Source organism: Aegilops tauschii, chromosome 4 (genome assembly GCF_002575655.3).
Source record: "Aegilops tauschii subsp. strangulata cultivar AL8/78 chromosome 4, Aet v6.0, whole genome shotgun sequence".
NCBI lineage: Eukaryota > Viridiplantae > Streptophyta > Magnoliopsida > Poales > Poaceae > Aegilops > Aegilops tauschii.
Window position 1 is genome coordinate 367,320,356 of NC_053038.3, and position 21,547 is coordinate 367,341,902.

General features: G+C 43.5%; 1 protein-coding gene across 2 annotated transcripts; it reads right to left on the minus strand.

Moving 5' to 3' along the window:
• Nucleotides 1-12,305: 12,305 nt before the first annotated feature.
• On the minus strand, nt 12,306-15,399 carry LOC109778685 (E3 ubiquitin-protein ligase SDIR1). Of its 2 annotated transcripts, none has more exons than XM_020337241.4 (9): nt 15,245-15,399; nt 14,823-15,018; nt 14,657-14,714; nt 14,530-14,582; nt 14,191-14,419; nt 13,970-14,105; nt 13,730-13,781; nt 13,329-13,445; nt 12,306-12,674 (listed from the first exon to the last, which is right to left on the minus strand). In XM_020337241.4, exons 2-9 carry the CDS (start codon nt 14,901-14,903, stop codon nt 12,552-12,554), a joined length of 849 nt encoding a protein of 282 aa, XP_020192830.1. In that variant the 5' UTR covers nt 14,904-15,018; nt 15,245-15,399; the 3' UTR covers nt 12,306-12,551. The 2 variants fall into 2 exon arrangements, with proteins under 2 accessions (XP_020192830.1, XP_020192831.1); XM_020337242.4 differs by having other exon boundaries at nt 13,730-13,778; nt 15,245-15,394.
• Nucleotides 15,400-21,547: the final 6,148 nt, after the last annotated feature.

Genomic DNA, 21,547 nt, shown 5'->3' on the forward strand with positions numbered 1-21,547 from the left:
ATATCCATCTATACATACATAGCCACATACATATATACATGGAAAAAATGCTATGAAAAAAATACATATATGAACAAAAATACATATATACTTGGTAAATATTCTATGAACATCATTTCTCATATATCAATGCATACATCCATGGATCATTATTGCTCATATATCCATAGTCATATATAAAAACTTTCTATGAACAAAAAAACATTTTTGACATATTTAGCATATTCCAAATTTTCCTAGCTCTTTTACAACCAGAAAAATTACTCCAACTTCATGACAGTACCCACACTCCATTTCACCAAAAACATTCTGATCCATAGTACAAATTTCGTTCAAATGAAATTTGAACCAGATTCAAATTCCTTGCTGAAAACCTATTCTAAACCACTCCAAAAATTCTGAAATTTTGCCATCGCCTTTGTCTTGCATCAGTACCTCACCACAAAAAAATTCAAAAATTCCAAAAATTCCCAAAGCCATCTAGCATTTCATCAATCACCTTCTATGCACTGTTCATCACTGTAAAAAAATCAGAAAGTTCAGAAGTGGCTAGCATTGCTGCTGCTCCACTCCTTCTCCTCTCCTTCACAGCGTTGTTGCTGCTCTTCAATGCATCGGGGCCGGCTGTGACCATGGAGCAGTGGCAGAGTAAGGGGCTCGGGGCAGGTCCGGAGACGGGGAACAGGGGACCATGCGAGGGGGGGCTCCCTTGGAGGGGGGCGGCGATGGCTGGAGTCCGGTGACGAGGACGGTGGGCTCGGGCGGCACGCAGTGACGGGGACAGCGGGCTCGGGGAGGCACGCGGCGACGGGGACGATGACGGCGGGCTCGGGGAGGCGACGACGCGGTCCAGAGGGCTCGGCGGCGACGGCAGCGAGGAGCAGCCTGGCGGCATCGCCGGAGGAGAGGACGTGGAGATCGATCGAACTGAGAAGGAAACTGCTAAGTGTTGCTTATATACACAAAGCATTGGTCCCGGTTGGTGGCACCAACCAGGACCAATGCCCCCCTTTAGTCCCGGTTGGTGCCACCAACCGGGACCAAAGGTCTCTTTTTAGCAGCCCAAAGGGCAGGAAACAAGGACCTTTGATCCCGATTGGTGGCACCAACCGGGACTAAAGGTGGGCATTGGTCCCGGTTGGTACCACGAACCGGTACCAATGCACCCCTTTCGTCCTGGTTGGTGCCACCAACCGGGACCAAAGGCTTTGTGCTGCCTGCGGCCAAAAGTTTAGTCCCACCTCGCTAGTTGAGAGGGGCTCGGAGTGGTTTATAAGCCCCACTGCCGCTGCCCTCTCGATCTCCTCTCAAATGCAGGCTTACGGGCCTAATCTCACACTCTTCTGCCTGTGGGCCTACTAGGCCTACTGCGGGCCTGAATCCTGGCCCAATGGGGTTTCTAGTCATATTCAGGCCGTGGTGGCCCCGTAGGTGGCATTTTTTTTATTTTTTCCAGTTTTTTGTTTTGTTTTTTGCATTATTTATTTTCTTTTTTTTGCTTTATTTTTTAATTCCTTTTGCTTTTAGGTCACAAAAATTATAAACTTTCTCTAAGTGCCATTAGTTCTAAAATTTGAATAGTTTAAATTTGAATTCTTTGAAATTTGTGTGAATCACTAGTTTGTGATTAACTTTACTATAAAAATAGATTTTGGAGTGATTCTTTTTCCTGCTATTTAATATTACTGTGTTTTATCATTATATTCAAAAACAGATATTATTAGTTTAGTTTCTAACAAAAAAATCTTTATGATAGTTCTTTTTGCTATTAAAGTTTCTAACAAAAAAATTCTTTATGAAAATTCTTTTTGATTTTCATGTTTTGAACAGAAAATACTTTGATAATTTTAGTTGCATAAATTTTATATAATTTTAGTTTTGAAATACTAGAGGTTTATAAAAGCTTTTTAGTTGATTCCTTTTGCTATTAGAGTTTTATAATAGCTTTTTAGCTGATTCTTTTTGCTATTGAAGAATATTATAGTTTTGTTTTAGTTGATCATAACAGAATATTTTAATTGAATATTTTTAGTTCATCCTTTTTGCTATTAGTTCATTCTTTTTGCTATTAGTTCATTCTTTGAGCTAAATGACCCTGAAATTGAAAAGCACTACAAATGAACTCTGAAAAGGTTTAAAGTTGGCATTGTATCATCATTTCACCCACATAACATGTGCTAAAAAGTTGAGAGGGTTACCGCAAAAATTGGATGCACTTCGTGTACAAAACGGATAATCTCTTTCGAGGTATCAGGGTTTCGGACGAAAACTCATCTATTACAAGGGGATTTCATTTTTTTGAACTTATTTGAACTCCAGACTTTTTGTGTGTTCAAAATGAACCATTCAAAGCCACATCATCAATTTTCAACCCTTTCTGACTTCATCTGGTATTTTTCATGCATTTATAGATTTTTTTTGAGCTAAATGACCCTGAAATTGAAAAGCACTTCAAATGAACTCTGAAAAGGTTGAAAGTTGGCGTGGTATCATCATTTCACCCACATAGCATGTGCTAAAAAGTTGAGAGGGTTACGGCAAAAACTGGATGCACTTCGTGTACAAAATGGACAATCTCTTTCAAAGTATCAAGGTTTCGGACGAAAACTCATCTGTTACAAAGGGATTTCATTTTTTTGAACTTATTTGAACTCCAAACTTTTTGTGTGTTCAAAATGAACCATTCAAAGCCACATCATCAATTTTCAACCCTTTCTGACTTCATTTGGTATTTTTCATGCATTAACTGATTTTTTGAGCTAAATGACACTGAAATTGAAAAGCACTACAAATGAACTCTAAAAAGGTTGAAAGTTGGCATGGTATCATCATTTCACCCACATAGCATGTGCTAAAAAGTTGAGAGGGTTACGGCAAAACTGGATGCACTTCGTGTACAAAACGGACAATCTCTTTTAAAGTATCAGGGTTTCATACGGAAACTCGTCTATTTCAAAAGGCATTTCATTTCTTCACATGTAACTGCAGTGATATTCTAGATCAAAGGCATCATAATAATAGTTGTGGAGAGAAAGTCTTCACTTTTTCTTCGCTTGTGTCCTTTGCTTATTGCGCCGTAACCATGGATATTCTTCATCGTTTAACAGGGTGCTTGGGTCAGCCTTGACTTTGAAGGGAGGAATTTCATGAAACTTTTCATAATCTTCAGACATGCTTGTCTTTCCCTCCAATCCCACGATGTCTCTTTTTCCTGAAAGAGCTATGTGGCGCTTTGGCTCATCGTATGATGTATTCCTTTCCTTATCTTTTCTTTTTCTCAGTTTGGTAGACATGTCCTTCACATAGAAAACCTGCGCCACATCATTGGCTAGGACGAATGGTTCGTCTGTGTACCCAATATTGTTCAGATCCACTGTTGTCATTCCGTACTGTGGGTCTACCGGTACCCCGCCTCCTGACAGATTGACCCATTTGCACTGAAACAAAGGGACCTTAAAATGATGTCCGTAGTCAAGTTCCCATATGTCCACTATGTAACCATAATATGTGTCCTTTCCCCTCTTGGTTGCTGCATCAAAGCGGACACCGTTGTTTTGGTTGGTGCTCTTTTGATCTTGGGCGATCATGTAAAATGTATTCCCATTTATCTCGTACCCTTTGTAAGTCAATACAGTTGAAGATGGTCCCCTGGCCAACGAGTACAGCTCATCAGAAACAATGTTGTCACCCCTGAGACGTGTTTGCAACCAACTGCCGAAAGTCCTGATGTGTTCACATGTAATCCAGTCGTCACACTGCTCCGGGTGTTTGGAGCGCAGAATGTTCTTGTGTTCATCGACATACGCGGTCACCAAGGTAGAGTTCTGTAGAATTGTGTAGTGTGCTTGAGACCAAGAATGCCCGTCCCTACATACTATTGAGTCCCCTCCTAGCGTGCCTTTTCCAGTCAGTCTCCCCTCATACCGCGATTGAGGGAGACCAATCTTCTTAAGGTCAGGAATGAAGTCAACACAAAACCCAATGACATCCTCTGTTTGATGGCCCATGGAGATGCTTCCTTCTGGCCTACGCAGTTACGGACATATTTCTTTAGGAATCCCATGAACCTCTCAAAGGGGAACATATTGTGTAGAAATACAGGGCCCAGAACGACAATCTCGTCGACTAGATGAACTAGGACGTGCGTCATGATATTGAAGAAGGATGGTGGGAACACCAGCTCGAAACTGACAAGACATTGCACCACATCACTCCTTAACCTTGGTAGGATTTCTGGACCAATCACCTTCTAAGAGATTGCATTGAGGAATGCACATAGCTTCACAATGGCTAATCGAACGTTTTCCGGTAGAAGCCCCCTCAATGCAACCGGAAGCAGTTGCGTCATAATCACGTGGCAGTCATGAGACTTTAGGTTCTGGAACTTTTTCTCTGGCATATTTATTATTCCCTTTATATTCGACGAGAAGCCAGACGGGACCTTCATACTGAGCAGGCATTCAGAGAAGATTTCCTTCTCTTTTTTGGTAAGAGTGTAGCTGGCAGGACCTTCATACTGCTTTGGAGGCATGCCGTCTTTTTCCTCCACATGTTGCTTGTCCTCCTGTGCCTCCTGCGTATCTTTTGTCTTCCCATACACGCCCAAGAAGCCTAGCAGGTTCACGCAAAGGTTCTTCGTCACGTGCATCACGTCAATTGAAGAGCGGACCTCTAGGTCTTTCCAGTAGGGTAGGTCCCAAAATATAGATTTCTTCTTCCACATGGATGCGCATCCCTCAGCGCCATTCAGAACAGATAGTCCGTCGGGACCCTTTCCAAAGATTACTTGTAAATCATTAACCATAGCAAGTACGTGATCACCAGTACGGATGGCGGACTTCTTCCGGTGATCTGCCTCGCCTTTGAAATGCTTGCCTTTCTTTCGACATTAATGGTTGGTCGGAAGAAATGGACGCTGCCCCAGGTACGCATTCTTCCTGCATTTGTCCAAGTATATACTTTCGGTGTCATCTAAACAGTGCATGCATGCGTGGTATCCCTTGTTTGTCTGCCCTGAAAGGTTACTAAGAGCAGACCAATCTTGATGGTTACAAACAGCAATGCATGCAGGTCAAATTCCTCCTGTTTGTGCTCATCCCACACATGTACACCATTTCCATTCCACAGCTGTAAAAGTTCTTCAACTAATGGCCTTAGGTAGACATCAATGTCGTTGCCGGGTTGCTTAGGGTCTTGGATGAGAACTAGCATCATAATGAACTTCCGCTTCATGCACAGCCAAGGAGGAAGGTTATAGATACATAGAGTCACGGGCCAAGTGTTGTGATTGCTGCTCTGCTCCCCAAAAGGATTAATGCCATCCGCGCTTAAACCAAACCATACGTTCCTTGCGTCACCTGCAAACTCCTCCCACTACTTTCTCTCAATTTTTCTCCGCCACGACGCGTCAACGGGTGCTCTCAACTTCCCGTCTTTCTTACGGTCCTCTCTGTGCCATCGCATCAACTTGGCATGCTCTTTTTTCTGAACAGATGTTTCAACCGTGATACTATAGGAGCATACCACATCACCTTGGTAGGAACCCTCTTCCTGGGGCGCTTGCCGTCAACATCACCAGGGTCATCTCGTCTGATCTTATACCACAATGCACCGCATACCGGGCATGCGTTCAAATCCTCGTACGCACCGCGGTAGAGGATGCAGTCATTAGGGCATGCATGTATCTTCTGCACCTCCAATCCTAGAGGCCATACAACCTTCTTTGTTGCGTACGTACTGTCGGGCAATTCGTTATCCTTTGGAAGCTTCTTCTTCAATATTTTCAGTAGCTTCTCAAATCCTTTGTCAGGCACACCATTCTCTGCCTTCCACTGCAGCAATTCCAGTACGGTACCGAGCTTTGTGTTGCCATCTTCGCAATTGGGGTACAACCCTTTTTTGTGATCCTCTAACATGCAATCGAACTTCAGCTTCTCCTTTTGACTTTCGCACTGTCTCTTTGCATCAACAATGACCCGGCGAAGATCATCATCGCGCACATTGTCTGGTTCCTCTTGATCTTCAGCTTCCCCCGTTGCAGCATCACCGTATTCAGGGGGCACATAGTTGTCATCATCCTCTTCTTCTTCGTTGTCTTCCATCATAACCCCTCTTTCTCCGTGCTTGGTCCAAACATTATAGTGTGTCATGAAACCCTTATAAAGCAGGTGGCTGTGAAGGATTTTCCGGTCAGAGTAAGACTTGTATTCCCACATATAGGGCATGGAAAACACATAAAACCATTCTGCTTGTTTGCCTCAGCCACTTCGAGAAAATTATGCACGCCCTTAATGTACTCAGAGGTGCGTCTGTCACGGTACATCCATTGTCGGTTCATCTGCGTGCATTATATATAATTAAGTGTGTCAAAAACCATTACAGAACATCATGAATAGATAAGTGACCAAATTAATAGAAGTTCATCATCACATTAAAACCAAAGTACATACATAGTTCTCATTGAACAACATATAGCTCTCCAAAGCATCTAATTAAACCATACATTGAAACTATCTAAAACATTTCAGTGCAACAACAAATGCGATCATAATCGCAACTAAGGTAACAATTGATCCAATGGCATAATGATATCAAGCCTCGGTATGAATGGCATATTTTTTCATCTTTCTAATCTTCAAGCGCATTTTATCCATCTTGATCTTGTGATCATCGACGATATCCGCAACATGCAACTCCAATATTATCTTCTCCTCCTCAATTTTTTTTCAATTTTTCCTTCAAGTAATTGTTTTATTCTTCAACTCAATTTAACCTCTCGACAATAGGGTCGGTTGGAATTTACGGTTCACATACCTCCTAGATAAAAAAATCTATGTCGTGTTGGTCGGCATAATTGTCATAAACACTAAATGAAACTAATAGTTATAAAAGATAATATATATATACCACATCCGAATCATAGACAGGACGACGGCCGACGGAGGCGGATACCAAAACCATTGCACTATATAATAACAAACAATAATAAAAGTAAGAAAATTACACAAGTATCTATCTAAATCATACAAGTAAGAATTTTTTTCTTTTAGAAAGAAGATAAGATCAAGAGGCTCACCACGGTGGTGCCGGCGACGAGATCGGCCCGGGCAATCGACGGCGGTCAGGACGGGGACGGGACAGGATCACGGACCGCCAAACCTAGACAAATCTCGAGGAAAATGGAGCTTGGACAAGGAGCTTCTAGAGGAGAAAGCTTAAGTATGGCTCGGGCATTTCGTCGAACACCTCATGTGCATAGGAGGTGAGCTAGAGCACCACAAAGCTCTCCAACGGCCGGCCAGAAGAAAAGAGCAGTGGAGTGCTTTGCTCGCGGGCGAGGGGGTATATATAGGCATCTCATTGGTCCCGGTTCGTGGCTGGAACTGGGACAACCAGGACTAAAGGACCCCCTTTGGTCCCGGTTCCAGCCACGAACCGGGACCAATGGTTGTGGGCCAGGAGCGAGGCCCATTGGTCCCGCTCCGTGTCTGGAACCGGGACCAAAGGGTCCAGACGAACCAGGACCAATGCCCCACGAGGCCCGGCCGCCCCCTGGCCTCACGAACCGGGACCGTTGCCCCCATGGGTCCTGATTCGTGACTGAACCGGGACTAATGGGCTGGCCCAGCCTGGACCAAAGCCCTGTTTTCTACTAGTGAGTGTTGTTGGTGATCACGTTTTCCGGATCTTAGGATATCGTTAGGTGCAAGGATAGTCCTGTTAGAAGAACGATCATATTGAATCGACCCAATCTTGTATGTTATACTTTGTGATCATATCGTCTGAAATCATTTGTTATAACACGGAGTGTTAGCATGTGTAATTTAGTTCCTCAGACCATGAGAGTGTCTCGGTTACTTCCTATCAAACGGTGGACTTTGGGGTTGCTCAAACGTCATCTGTAACAAGGTGATCATAATGACAACTTTCAGGTTCACCGGAAAGTTTGACAAGTGAACAAATAGCTCGAGAGTGGGATTTGCTCCTCCGATGATGGAGAGATATTCTTAGGGCCCTCTCGGTGTGACGACATCCATCATCATCTGGCCAGACACATGTGACTACGTCGCGAGGATTGATGGAAATATGCCCTAGAGGCAATAATAAAGTTGTTATTATTATATTTCCTTATTCATGATAAATGTTTATTATTCATGGTAGAATTGTATTGATCGGAAACTTAAATGTGTGGATACATAAACAAATAATGTGTCCCTAGTGAGCCTCTACTAGACTAGCTCGTCGATCAAAGATGGTTAAGGTTTCCTAACCATGGACATGTGTTGTCACTTGATAAACGGGATCACATCATTAGGAGAATGTCTGATGGAGAAGACCCATCCGTTAGCTTAGCATATGATCATTCAGTTTATTGCTATTGCTTTCTCAATGTCAAATACATATTCCTTTGACCATGAGATCATGCAACTCCCGGATACCGGAGGAATACCTTGTGTGTTATGAAACGTCACAATGTAACTGGGTGATCATAAAGATGCTCTACAGGTATCTCCGAAGGTGTCTGTTGAGTTGGCATGGGTCGAGATTGGGATTTGTCACTCCGTGTATTGGAGAGGTATCTCTGGGCCCTCTCGGTAATACACATCACAAGAAGCTTACAAGCAAAGTGACTAAGGAGTTAGTTACGAGATGATGTATTATGGAACGAGTAAAGAGACTTGCCGGTAACGAGATTGAACAAGGTATGAAGATACCGACGATCGAATCTCGGGGAAGTAATATACCGACAGACAAAGGGAATTACGTATGTTGTCATAAAGGTTCAACCGATAAAGATCTTTGTAGAATATGTAGGAACCAATATGGGCATCCAGGTTCCGCTATTGGTTATTGATCGGAGAGGCATCTCGGTCATGTCTACATCATTCTCGAACCCATAGGGTCCGCACACTTAACGTTCGTTGACGATATAGTATTATATGAGTTATGTGAGTTCATGATCGAATGTTGTTCAGAGTCTCGGATGAGATCATAGACATGACGAGGAGCTCTGGAATGGTCCAGAGGTAAAGATTGATATATAGTGCGATGATATTCGGAAAGGTTTCAGAATGTCTCGGGTAGTCATCGGATCACCAGAAGAGGTTCCGGGAGGCCCCGGGAGGTTATTGGGCCATATGGGCCAAAAGAGGGGAGCACACCAGCCCACAAGGGGATGGCGCGCCCCACCTCTAGGCCGTCGATCCTAGGGAAGGAAAGGGGGAAGGGCTAGCCCTTCCTGCCTTCCCCTCCTCAAGAGAGAAAGGAAAGGGGGCACCCCCTCCTGCCTTCCTCCAGCGCGCCCAAGAAGGAAGGGGGCGCGATCAAGGGCAGGAGCCCAAGGCGGCCGTCGACCCCTTGGGGAAGCCCTAGGCTGCTTCCCCTCCTCCCCCACCTATATATATGTGTGTATGGAGGGAGAGGGGCAACAAACACCACGATTCCCTAGCCGTGTGCGGCGCCCCTCTCCCTCTAGTTCATCCTTGGTCATATTTTCATAGTGCTCGACGAAGCCCTGCGGAGATAGTTGCATCACCACCGTCACCACGCCGTCGTGCTGTCGGAACTCATCTACTACTTCGTCCGTCTTGCTGGATCAAGAAGGCGAGGATGTCATCGAGCTAAACGTGTGCTGAACGCGGAGGTGTCGTACGTTCGGTACTTGATCGGGCGGATCGTGAAGGTGTACGACTACATCAACCGTGTTGATAAACGCTTCCGCTTAACGGTCTACGAGGGTACGTAGACACACTCTCCCCTCTCGTTGCTATGCATCTCCATGAATAGATCTTGTGTGTGCATAGAATTTTTTTTGTTTTCCATGCAACGTTCCCTAACAGGGATGCCGGAACACGTCAACGAGAAAGAAGAACAAAACGGGTAACGGGAGCAAGGGTATAATGGGAATGGTGATGACCCAGGAGGATACCAATACACACCGGGTTTTGTAAAGTATTGCGAAGCAAAGGGAACTTCACATGATAACCAAAGGTTCACTCGAATATCATTCGTGTAATCATAGGGACCGATATGGATGTCCACGGTTCCGCTATCGGTCATTGAACGAAGGAGTTTCGTTCATGTCTATGCTTTACCGAACCTACGGGGTCACAAGCTTAAGGTAATAATGATCCGCTGAGTGTTAGTGAAACGGGAGTGATGATAATATATTCATGAAATAGTTTCATTAATATTCGAAATAGTTTCGAGAGGTTCCGGAAGCGTTTCGGGGTCACCGGAAGGGTTTCGGTGAATATCGCGTAATACCAGGTATTACCGATTAAATATATATAGGTGGAAAATGTTTCCAGAGGTGTTAAATTACATATGTAATACTCTAGGAATGTTTAAAGCATTTTATATATAATTTAAATATCAACGGGCCTTAAAAGGCCAAGAGGTGGAAGGCAACTTGGGCCAAAAAGGCCCAAGTGGGAAAGTGCCACCCTTCCCTAAGGAAGAGGGCCGAATTGAGTCCTACTCCCACCCCCTTGGTGCGCCTTTCCTCCTTTGGTGGCTGCCCTCTCCTCCCCTACTAACCTATATATACTAGAGGTTTTCCACCCTATTGACACACAAGTTTTGGGTGCCTCTTCTAGTTGATCTAGTTCTAGTTCTAGTTGGTCCTACACTAATTAGAGCTAGCCCTAGCCACCTCTAATCCTCATAATTAGAAGCCCAGTGTGGTTCTCATCTCCTCCCTCTAATTCTCCGGTGGCGATTAGCTCTGGACGGCGAAGCGCTACCGAATTGTGAAGACCGTACGCTTGCAACCAAGCAGAGAGGCCGTGCTTTCGGTCTTCTCTTCGAGGGATCGTTCGAGGGCGGTTCGCGGGATCTTCATCATTGTTCAAGGGACTTCGAACACGATCTACACTGACTCTTCTTTTTCTGCTGCACTCCGAAGTTGGTAACGATCATTGATCCCAACCCGTATGCATCTTCATATTGATCTTGGTGATCGTAGGTGCAACAAATTTTTGTTTTCTACTACGTTTCCCAACAGGGAGGAGGATGTCCACAAGGAGGACAATGACATGCAGTGATAGGGAAGGGGCGGTCACGACTGCGTGTGCGGTGACGAGTTGTCCTAGTGGCGTCAGGAGTCAGATATACTGCCGGGTCCCGCGTCGCGCGGACTGCTCGGATGAGAAGTCATAGAGGAGCCACGATGCATGTGACCGCGCACACCGCTTGGCCCAAACATCCTCCCCCTTGGTGCGGCCCATCGCAAGGGGTGACAGCTGATAGGGTTTTCTGTGGTTACCTGCTACGACTTGGGCGGCGAGGAGGGGTAGTGGAGTTAGGGGCAGTTTGGTTCATGCCCTGGAGAAGAATTGTCTGGCCTGGAAACTCCCTGGGATGTGCCTGGATATTGTTTGGATGAAAGCCACAAATTTTGGATGCCTCCCTGGCCCGGAGCTGACGGCCTGGCAGGCAACTTCATTAGCCTAGCTCAGGCGGGTGAAATGGGACGCCTGGGTGCCAGGCAAATGCCATTCCAAGCTGATTAGTACACATGCATTGATTATTATTGTTCTCATGCAAACATCGCATGCCATCCTGATTTTTTTATTGTATACATACTCACACCCATACTCACACCCAGGCTAGGAGTCCAACCAAACAAGAGATGCACAGGCACGCCTGGCCAGGCAGAAATCCTCTTCTCTCCAGGCTACTACCAGGCATCCTTTTTTGCCAGGCATGCAGCCCAGGGCATCCTTTTTTGCCAGGCATGCAGCCCAGGGCATGAACCAAACTGCCCCTTAGTGTGTAAGGGATATATACAAAGATGGGGCCAGGCTGTTGGGCCCACATAGCGGACAACCTAATTTCATCCCGACATAAAATGAGGTTGTCCGCTAGGTGGGGATACACTCTCAGCGCATCTGGTAATATTTGGGAAGGGGAGTGGGAGTTTAGAGTAGGGAGTTGTATTGATATTAGACATGTGATGAGATGTTTATTCCCAATCCACTGTTTGGCACATAATAGGAATTATATGTGAGATTTGAGGAGAAACTGTATTCTTTTGTTTGGTTCATGGGAATTAGCGAGGGACTAGACATGAAAAGTTTAAAGTTATGATGAAGGGCTAAGATTGCCTCACTAAGACAATTTCCTTTCAATTACCACCCCCTCCCCTGTTAATAAAACGGTGAAAGTTAGAGTCTAAAGTCCCATGCATATTCCCTTCTGAATTCCCAATCCCCCAACCAAACAGTAAATTTGAAGTCTCATATCCCATCAATTCCCATTCCCTAGATCTAATTACCCACAACCAAACACGCTGTCTAGTCTAGTTTATTTTGACAAACACCTTTCTACGCACCCGGCATTGTACATGATCTTGATCGGCAGGGTAAATAAAACTCAACAAGAAAATAGCAACAACCTTTGGATGCATAAACATCACAGAGGAAGGAACTGGGAACACATCATGTACAGAAACTCTCGGCAGGACTAAACAGCTCGTCCCCGATTCCATGGGTTTTCCTTTAGTACTACCGCCTAGTAATATTAGGTTAAGAACTGAAGCTCATGTCATGTTACACCATGGCATCCATTTCACCACCGCTGCCGGCGCCACGCCACACGTCGCTGACCTGGTGCTTGCAGATCGGGCATGTTCCTTGTTGGCGCAACCATGGATCAATGCAGTTCACATGAAACTGCAAAACAAGATGGGGGATCGAGTAAATCTTGCAGGCTCGTCTCATGTCATGACACAAGATTAATGGCAGGCTAGCAGCATGTACAACATCAGCAATTCAGAGTAGTGCAGAAATGCATACGGAAGGGAGTGGCCAACCAAGTGAAAGTGGTTCTAAAAAAAACAAAAAACAAGTGAAAGTGTGGAACAAATAATGTACTCCCTTCGATCCATAGTACTCCCTCTGTTCACTTCTATAAGGCGTTGTAGACACTTCAGACAGCGTGCAAAACAGCTCAATTTCAGTTGTCTGAAACGACTTATAAAAGTGAACGGAGGGAGTACTAAAGTTGTACTAAGTGAGCGACAAGTAATACGGATCAGAGGGAGTAAAATATTTGTATATGATATCTCTATAAGCAATGAGGTAAAACTTTCACGTTTGTTGCTTCACTGTAATCATGGATAAACTGCGCAAAATGCACTAGCATGAAACACAGTTTTGGATTCCTAGGATGCTTATAGGAAATTGGTCAACATTATATCAACTAAATTGTTCTATCACAGTACTACAGTTATCAGGTATTACACATTATCATATCATGACAATAATTGAAGTCTTCTACTGTCAAAATGAAGAAAACAACTGCAAGATGATCAGTATGATAATTACCCGATGCAAGCATGGCAGGCTTCTCAATAGATCACCCGCCACAACTTGCTCTAAGCAAACACTGCACGTCAACTCATCCTCTGTCATTTTGCTTGTTGCATCTGCGTCTTGCTTTTTCTGTACAGCAAAAGCAAACATGAAATACTGAAGACAAGGACTGCCTACCATGGTGGCACAGTCCAGACCATGCATGTGCTTGGATACACGCTTAATTGAAACAAAAAGGGCACAGCCATTAGCTGTGTGATTGTTATGGTACTACCACGGCTGACTAAAGAAATTCCGAAGAGCGTAACTGTCAAGCTGAGGCTACACTGCTAGTTGTCTAGTCGTACCAAAATGGAAATAGATATATAATGGACTTACACAAGAAATATCAAAGGAACACATTTATTCATTACCTCCTTGCCGGATTCAGGAGAAGAAACCAATGGTTCAGATGGCCCGTCACTACTGAATCAAAGAAAAAAGGAGTTAGCTACACGCTGTACAAGCAAGCAATTATGCATTGTTGGTTACATTTTTCCTAGAGGAACTCCTCAAACTGCGCTATAATTGGTCAGTTACATACTGAAGAAAGAAGGCACTCAAAATCAGTTTGCTTTGGCCATAATGCACCTTAAAAAGATAATTAATCTTGCCTTTTTCGATAAGGGGTGCTCCTCTGCTGCGCCTGAAGTTTGTATCTGAAAACAGGCAGAGTATTTATTTCTTCTTCAGTCATAGAAGGAGCATGTGGGCTATTGTCGGTATCTAGCGCTCTGAGAGCATCATAATCTGCAAGCAAAATATCCAACAATGGTATTATGTTTGCATGAAACAGTAAAACAGCAAGCAGAGCAAACAAAACTTATCAGTGTACCTAAATCATCAAACTCGCGGTCAAGCAGAGCAAGTTGGAGTCTAAGGCTTTGCAACCGGCCTCTCGAAGCAAGGGCTATGGTTGGCGGGACATGCACCCGCAACTCTGTGCGTCCAAGGAAGCCGTTGCCGTCTGCAGCATGAGCTTGAGACTGCGCTTGGAGCTGCTGGCATGTAGCGTACATCCTAAGGCTGGTGGCCAATAGGAACACACCTAAGACCATCCAAAGCTACAAAAAGAGACAGTTCCGAGCAATCCGACAAAAGTTATGATATTACTCAATGAAGCTTCATAAGCATAATAACACATGCATAACCACATTGTGCATGAACAACTAACCAAAAAGTTCGGAGACATCTGGTGCGAGCTCAGTACCATGAACAGAACAAGAACTGGCCAAGAAAAAAAACACTAATTGTTAACATCTTAAAGATAACTGGTTGTACACACAACGCACCCACATTACCAGTTACAAGAAAAGCTAAGGAATTGCTGTTCACCGGCCGCCCCCCGGCATGAATCCGCTGCACACAAGCACACAAGTGAATGGGGTCAGATATTTAGAACAGCAAATCTGCTCTAGGTTGAAATGCCGAGCCATTTCAGACGAAATGCACAGAACAGAAATTCACCATGGCACGGCGCTCCGTGGCGAACCCTGGGAAGCCACCGGCCTCGATGTCGGCCCTGCTGCCCCGGAACACAAAGCTCATGGTGTCCACCGGCCACCACCACCACCACTTCCACCAGGTGTAAGATGGGTTCCAAAGCAGCGCCTTCCTCCCTCGCGGCAACAAAAACTTTGACGAGCCCACGTAGCAGCGCCCACTGAAACCGAAGAGGACACCGAGAATGTAAATCGAACAAGCGGCGGAAAGCGACGCCTCAACCGAAACTGCAATTTCTGGAATGCCGGCTGTCCCGACGCGGAAAACGCCCGGATAACCCTGAAGCTTCCGGAAGCTTCGTCGCGCAGGTGCGCGAATTCAGGGCCCAATCGGGAGAGGCAGTCACAGATTCGGGGAAAGGAGCGGGATTTCCAGGAGGCACGTACCTGATTGGAGAGGCCTGTTGAGCCGGCGTTTGCTCGCGCGGACGCGGGTAGCGGCGGGGAATGGGGGAAAGGGGGAGAGCAGTAGAGAAGAAGAGCTCGAGAGCGAAAAAGGCGTTTTTTATTTTTGGCGGTTTCAGATCGTGTGCGTCATGTGGTGGAAGGTGCGTGGCCTCATCTTAGGCATGGGTTAGAGCCACCCATACACTTACCCGCAGCATTTAATCTTACCCATCACGTATACCTATATCTGCTAGTGGGTACAATTTTTTCCCATGCCCATCATCCACAGGGTAAATGGGTACCCGCGGGTAAAAATACCCACGTTTGAATAACATTAATTTGAGCATCACATAATTTATAAAAACTACATATAATAGTAATTTATAAACAACAGCACATAATAATATCAATACATACTTATAAACAACAACACATCCTATAAAAATCGACACTTTCTTGTAAACAACAACACATCAAAACATCAACACATATTCATACATTTTAAGTTGACAAACTCACGACAAAGTATAGAGGTAATTTGTCAATATTCGTTAGATTTTATAAGGGTACATGGGTACGCGGGCATGGGTTATGTGATCCCATACTCATACCCGCTCTACTCGATGTGTTTGAGATTTGCTCATTTATATACCCATGGGTAAGGTTTTGTCCCATACCCATACCCTAATAGGGTTTTTAACCGCAGGGTACGTGGATAATGGGTACCCATTGCCATCCCTAATTTTAGGCCGTGTTGAGTTATGATCTTACAGCAACTCTAGCAGAATCGCCAAATTCATTCAAACTGCTTTCTTTTTTTACCGTCGTATGGAGTGCGGACAAAAAAACAGCTATAGCAGATTCTTCATGTGCATGAAGCTTCATGGAGGCAGGGGGTATGAATCACACACTACAAAACTTCCGGCACTTGGTGGAGGATATTTTCTCTCCAACGCTTCCCTTCACGCGACCCTTCCGTCGCCGGCGAGTCTCCATCGGCACCACGGTTGGACGTCGGTAAGTCACCATCGCCATCGCGGTTGGACGCTGGCGCATGCTTGTTATCCCCTTCCTATTTCTGACACAATCGATGTCACGACCCGATCCCGAGAGGGCCACCGAATCTTTATGCTTTATGTGCCAGTCACTGGATCGATTGCTGGCATGCACAGTTGACGATGAAATACCAAGTAATAACACATGACATAGTATAACATAGCAGATCCAGTCTTTAATACGTTACATACCTGCTAGCTCATGGGCAAAAAAACTTACAATACAATCATGCAACGAAAATAATATTCTACTCTTGTGGTGTCCATCCACACACACGCAGCAGTTGAGTATAGCGTCATAACCCTACTTCGTATCTCTCCTTCGATACGGAAAATCTTGCAACATGATACGTTGCAGCCACAAAGGTCAATACTTTGAATGTATTGACAAATAACAGTAATTGAAGTAAAGTTTCTTTAGAAAATCAATTTCAGGTTGAACTACTTAGCCATTGGGACATAGGTTATACTGCCAAACTATGTGATAGGATCGTTTGTGATGTCGATGGCTTCGATTTCCCCCTCCCGGAGGGAAGTTTCCCGAGCGGAATCGCTCCACCGGAAATCAAAAGTGCTCCTGCCCACGTTCCGCCTCGAGACGGCGACGCTTCGTCCCGAAATCTTCTTCTTGATTTTTTTCTAGGTCAACTGACATCATATAGCAGAAGATGGGCTTCAGAGGCCTGCCAGGGGACCCCACAAGCTTGGGGCACACCCTGTGGGGTAGGGCGCACCCCCAGGCTTGTGGCTGCTTAGTGGGTCCCCCTCTGGGTAATTCCTTCGCTAGTATTTTTTATATATTTCAAAATAAATCTCTGTAAAATGTCAGGTCATTTGGAGTTGTGCAGAATAGGTGTCTTTGATGTAGCCCTTTCCGGTCCAGAATTCCAGTTGCCCGCAATCTCCCTCTTCATGTGAAACTTGCAAAATAAGAGAGAAAAGGCATAAGAATTGTATCATAAATTGAAATAACAGTCCAAATTGCAATAAATACCAATAGGAAAACATGATGCAAAATGAACGTATCAACTCCCCCAAGCTTAGACCTCGCTTGTCCTCAAGCGAAAGCCGAAATCGATACTCATGACCAGATGTTTAGAGAGATCCTCTCACCGTGGGAGGACCAATCTTCATCAACATCTTCACCAGCGCCATCTCATCTCAAACCCTAGTTCATCTCTTATATTCAATCTTTGTCTCAAAACCTCATATTGGTACCTATGGGTGTCCACTTGCTAGTAGTGTTGATTACATCCTATAGTTGATGCTAGTTGGTTTATTTGGTGGAAGATTATATGTTCAGATCCTTAATGATATTCAATACCCCTTTGATCTTGAACATGAATATGATTTGTGAGTAGTTACTTTTGTTCTTGAGTACATGGAAGTAGTCCGGTTATAAGTAATCATGTGAATCTGGTATTCGTTCGATATTTTGATGATATGTATGTTGTGTTTCCCTTGGTGGTGTCATGTGAACGTCGACTAGATGACACTTCACCATGCTTGGGCCTAAGGGAAGGCATTGTGGAGTAGTAATAAGATGATGGGTTGCTAGAGTGACAGAAGCTTAAACCCTTGTTTATGCGCTATTCCGCAAGGGGCTAATTTGGATCCATATGTTTCATGCTATGGTTAGATTTATCTTAATTCTTCTTTCGTGGTTGCGGATGCTTGCGAGAGGAGGTAATCATAAGTGGAAGGCTTGTTCAAGTAACAACAGTACCCAAGCACCGGTTCACCCACATATCAAATTATCAAAGTAGCGAACGCGAATCAAACAAACATGATGAAAGTGACTAGATGAAATTCCCATGTGTCCTCAAGAATGCTTTGCTTTCTATAAGAGAAAGTTTCAGCCTGTCCTTTGCTCTAAAAAGGATTGGGGTACCTTGCTACACCTTTGTTACTACTACTTATCACTTGTTACGAATTACCTTGCTATCAAACTATCTGTCACTGATAAATTCAGTGCTTGCAGAAAATACCTTGCTAAAAAACGCTTGTCATTTCCTTCTGCTCCTCGTTGGGTTCTACACTCTTACTTATCAAAAGGACTATGATTGATCCCCTATACTTGTGGTCATCACTATCCAACAGTAGGGTAAACAAACAACCAGCTTCTGATTCTCAGGAATCCAAAGCTACAACTGATTTTCAAGAATCCACAACCATAGTGATTCTCAGAATCTGTTCCCCAAACTAAGGGGGCCTTAGTTTTTAGTAATGAGCACAAAGTAGCATATATCATGTAACATCGAACTCTACCCCTCTTCATATGCATTGGCATGTCTTAAGAGAACAATTCATGCACACAAAGTAAAGGCCGATACATAGTATAAGTAGTTTCTTGCAATTTGATTGTATTAAAAACGTAGAGAGGTGGAGACGAGGTTCCTCTCTTGTAATAATTGCAAGTAGGAGCAGCAAGCACATGCATATTTTATTTATTAAAATCATCATGTGCATGAGAGAAACGCAACCCATCAATGTAATCCTTAATAAGAGCAAACTTCTCTGATATGGTGTAGGTTAGAGAATTCAAAAGGATAATAGGACTATCAAGTGTGGGTGCAATAGCAACAATTTCATTCTTAATATACAGAACTGTGGAAATTTCATCTCCGTAAGCATCAGTCACAGTGGCATCATGGTTATAAGCATAGCAATCATCAAGTTCATCAAATAGGGATATTTCAAATGTATCCAAGGGATCATAGCATTCATCCTCCAGTAAGTATGGAGAGAAATTAAACAATGCATGAGTTAAAGAGTTACTCTCATTATAAGGTGGGCACGGGTGATATCCGCTCTTCCCCCTTTTGCTCTTTGCTCTCCTCCTCGTCTTTTTCATCTAATGAGCTCATAGTTTCAGCAATTTCTTCTTCCATGGGTTGAGCATTGTATTCATTGTTTTGATAGCAATATTTAAGTATGGCAAGCTTTTTAGATTTGTAAAGAGCATTATCAAACTTTTCAAGCAAAGAAGCAATTTCATAAGCACCCTTAAAAGCAACAAATTCTTCTATTTGTTCCACATCATAGTAATCACCTTAGCATAAGAAGTTAAGGTTTCATTATCATTAAACTCACATTGAAAGCGAAGGTGGTTAGTCTCCCTTCTATAGCAACAAGTAAAATCATACATAGGGCACAAATTCCAAGCATACCAATGTAACATATTTATTTAATCTCATAAGTGTTTCCCTTTTGAGTCAAGCGATAATCCCTAAAGTATCATGATCCAAAGTGTATCCCATTACCATGTTTAACGGGGTTTTATCAGGATTATCAAAGTAATATTCAATATTTCCCACATAAGTAGCATCGAGGGTTTTAGGAGGTTCTCCATCTCCTTTGGGTAGCAAATATAACTAACTTTTTTGGTATTTCATGTTCCGTATCCATAACTAAAGATAGAGAACAACTTAGAACAAGAAAGGAAATATACTTAGTGATAAAGCCAACAAGCGCACACGAGTATATTCGCCCCACGCTATTGCTCCACAGCAACGGCGGCAACAAAGCTCATGATAACCCATATGTGTAGGGGGTCAGTCGTAGCCTTTTTGATAAGTAAGAGTGTCAAACCAAACGAGAAGCTAAAGGTAAGATTAATCTCAAGTTCTATCAACCATTGATATAACTCTACACACACTAAACATTTGCTTTACCTAGAAACAAGAAATAAAACTACTTTGCTGGTACGAAAGATAGGTTTGCAAGATAATAAAACACATGTAAGTAAAAGTTAGTTACTATTTAAATAAAATAAAAATAAAGTAAATATAGCGAGCATGGAAAAGTGATGGTAGGATGTGCGGAATTGTCCCTAGGCAATTGATAACTAGAAAGATAATACTCATTACAATTTTATGTGTGGGAGAGGCCTCTGCTAGCATGTCATCCCTTACTTGGAATTATGCACTTATGCTTGGAACTATTAGCAAGCATTCACAACTACTAATGATGACCCACAAGTATGGGGGATCGCAATAGTCTTCGAGGGTAGTATTTCACCCAAATTTATTGATTCGACGCAAGGGAAGCTGGAGAATATTTATAAGCCTTAGTAGTTGAGTTGTCAATATTGATATACGAATTACCCATGTTGTCCTAATTTTTCAGAATTTTTGGAGTTACAGAAGTATTCGAAGTTTTCAGATTGCTACAAACTGTTCTGTTTTTGACAGATTCTGTTTTCTTTGCGTTGTGTGCTTATTTTGATGAATCTATGGTTAGTATTGGAGGGTATAAGCCATGGTAAAGTTGAAATACAATAGATATAATGCAAAAATAAAATATGAATGGGTTTGCAACAGTACTTAGAGTAGTGATTTGCTTTCTTATACTAACGGATCTCACGAAGGTTTTGTTAAGTTTTGTGTGATTGAAGTTTTCAAGTTTTGGGTGAGATCCCGATGGATGAAGGAATAAGGAGTAGCGAGAACCTAAGCTTGGGGATGCCCCATGGCACCCCAAGATAATATCCAAGGATGAACAAGCAACTAAGCTTGGGGATGCCCCGAGTGGCATCCCCTCTTTCTTCTAACGACCATCGGTATTTTACTTGAAGCTATGTTCTTACTCGTCACATATCATGAGTTTTGCTTGGAGTGTCTTGTATGATACGAGTCTTTGCTTGTTTTGCTTTTTAGTTTGTGTCAAATATCCTTGCTGGACACACCTATTTGAGAGAGCCAAAATTTTGCTATGATTTGTTAGAATTGCTCTTTATGCTTCACTTAAATTTTTTGAGCTATGGAATTGCTCTAGTTGCTTCACTTATATCTTTTTGAGCACGGTGTGCTTTAATATTATTGAAGAAATGCTCTCATGTTTGTACGTCCATTTTGCACCATGCTTTTATATTGATATTTATTGCATTATGGGCTGTTATTACACTTTATATCACAATACTTATGCCTTTTCTCTCTTATTTTATAAGGTTTACATGAAGAGGGAGAATGTCGGCAGCTGGAATTCTAGACTAGAAAAGGAGCAAATATTAGAGACCTATTCTGCACAACTCCAAAAGTCCTGAAACTTCACGGAGCATGTTTTTGGAATAAATAAAAAATATTGGGTGAATAAAATACCAGAGGGGGCCACCAGCCAGCCACAAGGGTGGAGGGCGCGCCCCCCGACCTTGTGGGCCCCCCGGCAGGCCTCTGGTGCCCATCTTTGGCTATATGGTGTGTTTTGACCTGGAAAAAATCGAAAGGAAGCTTTCGGGACGAGGCACCGT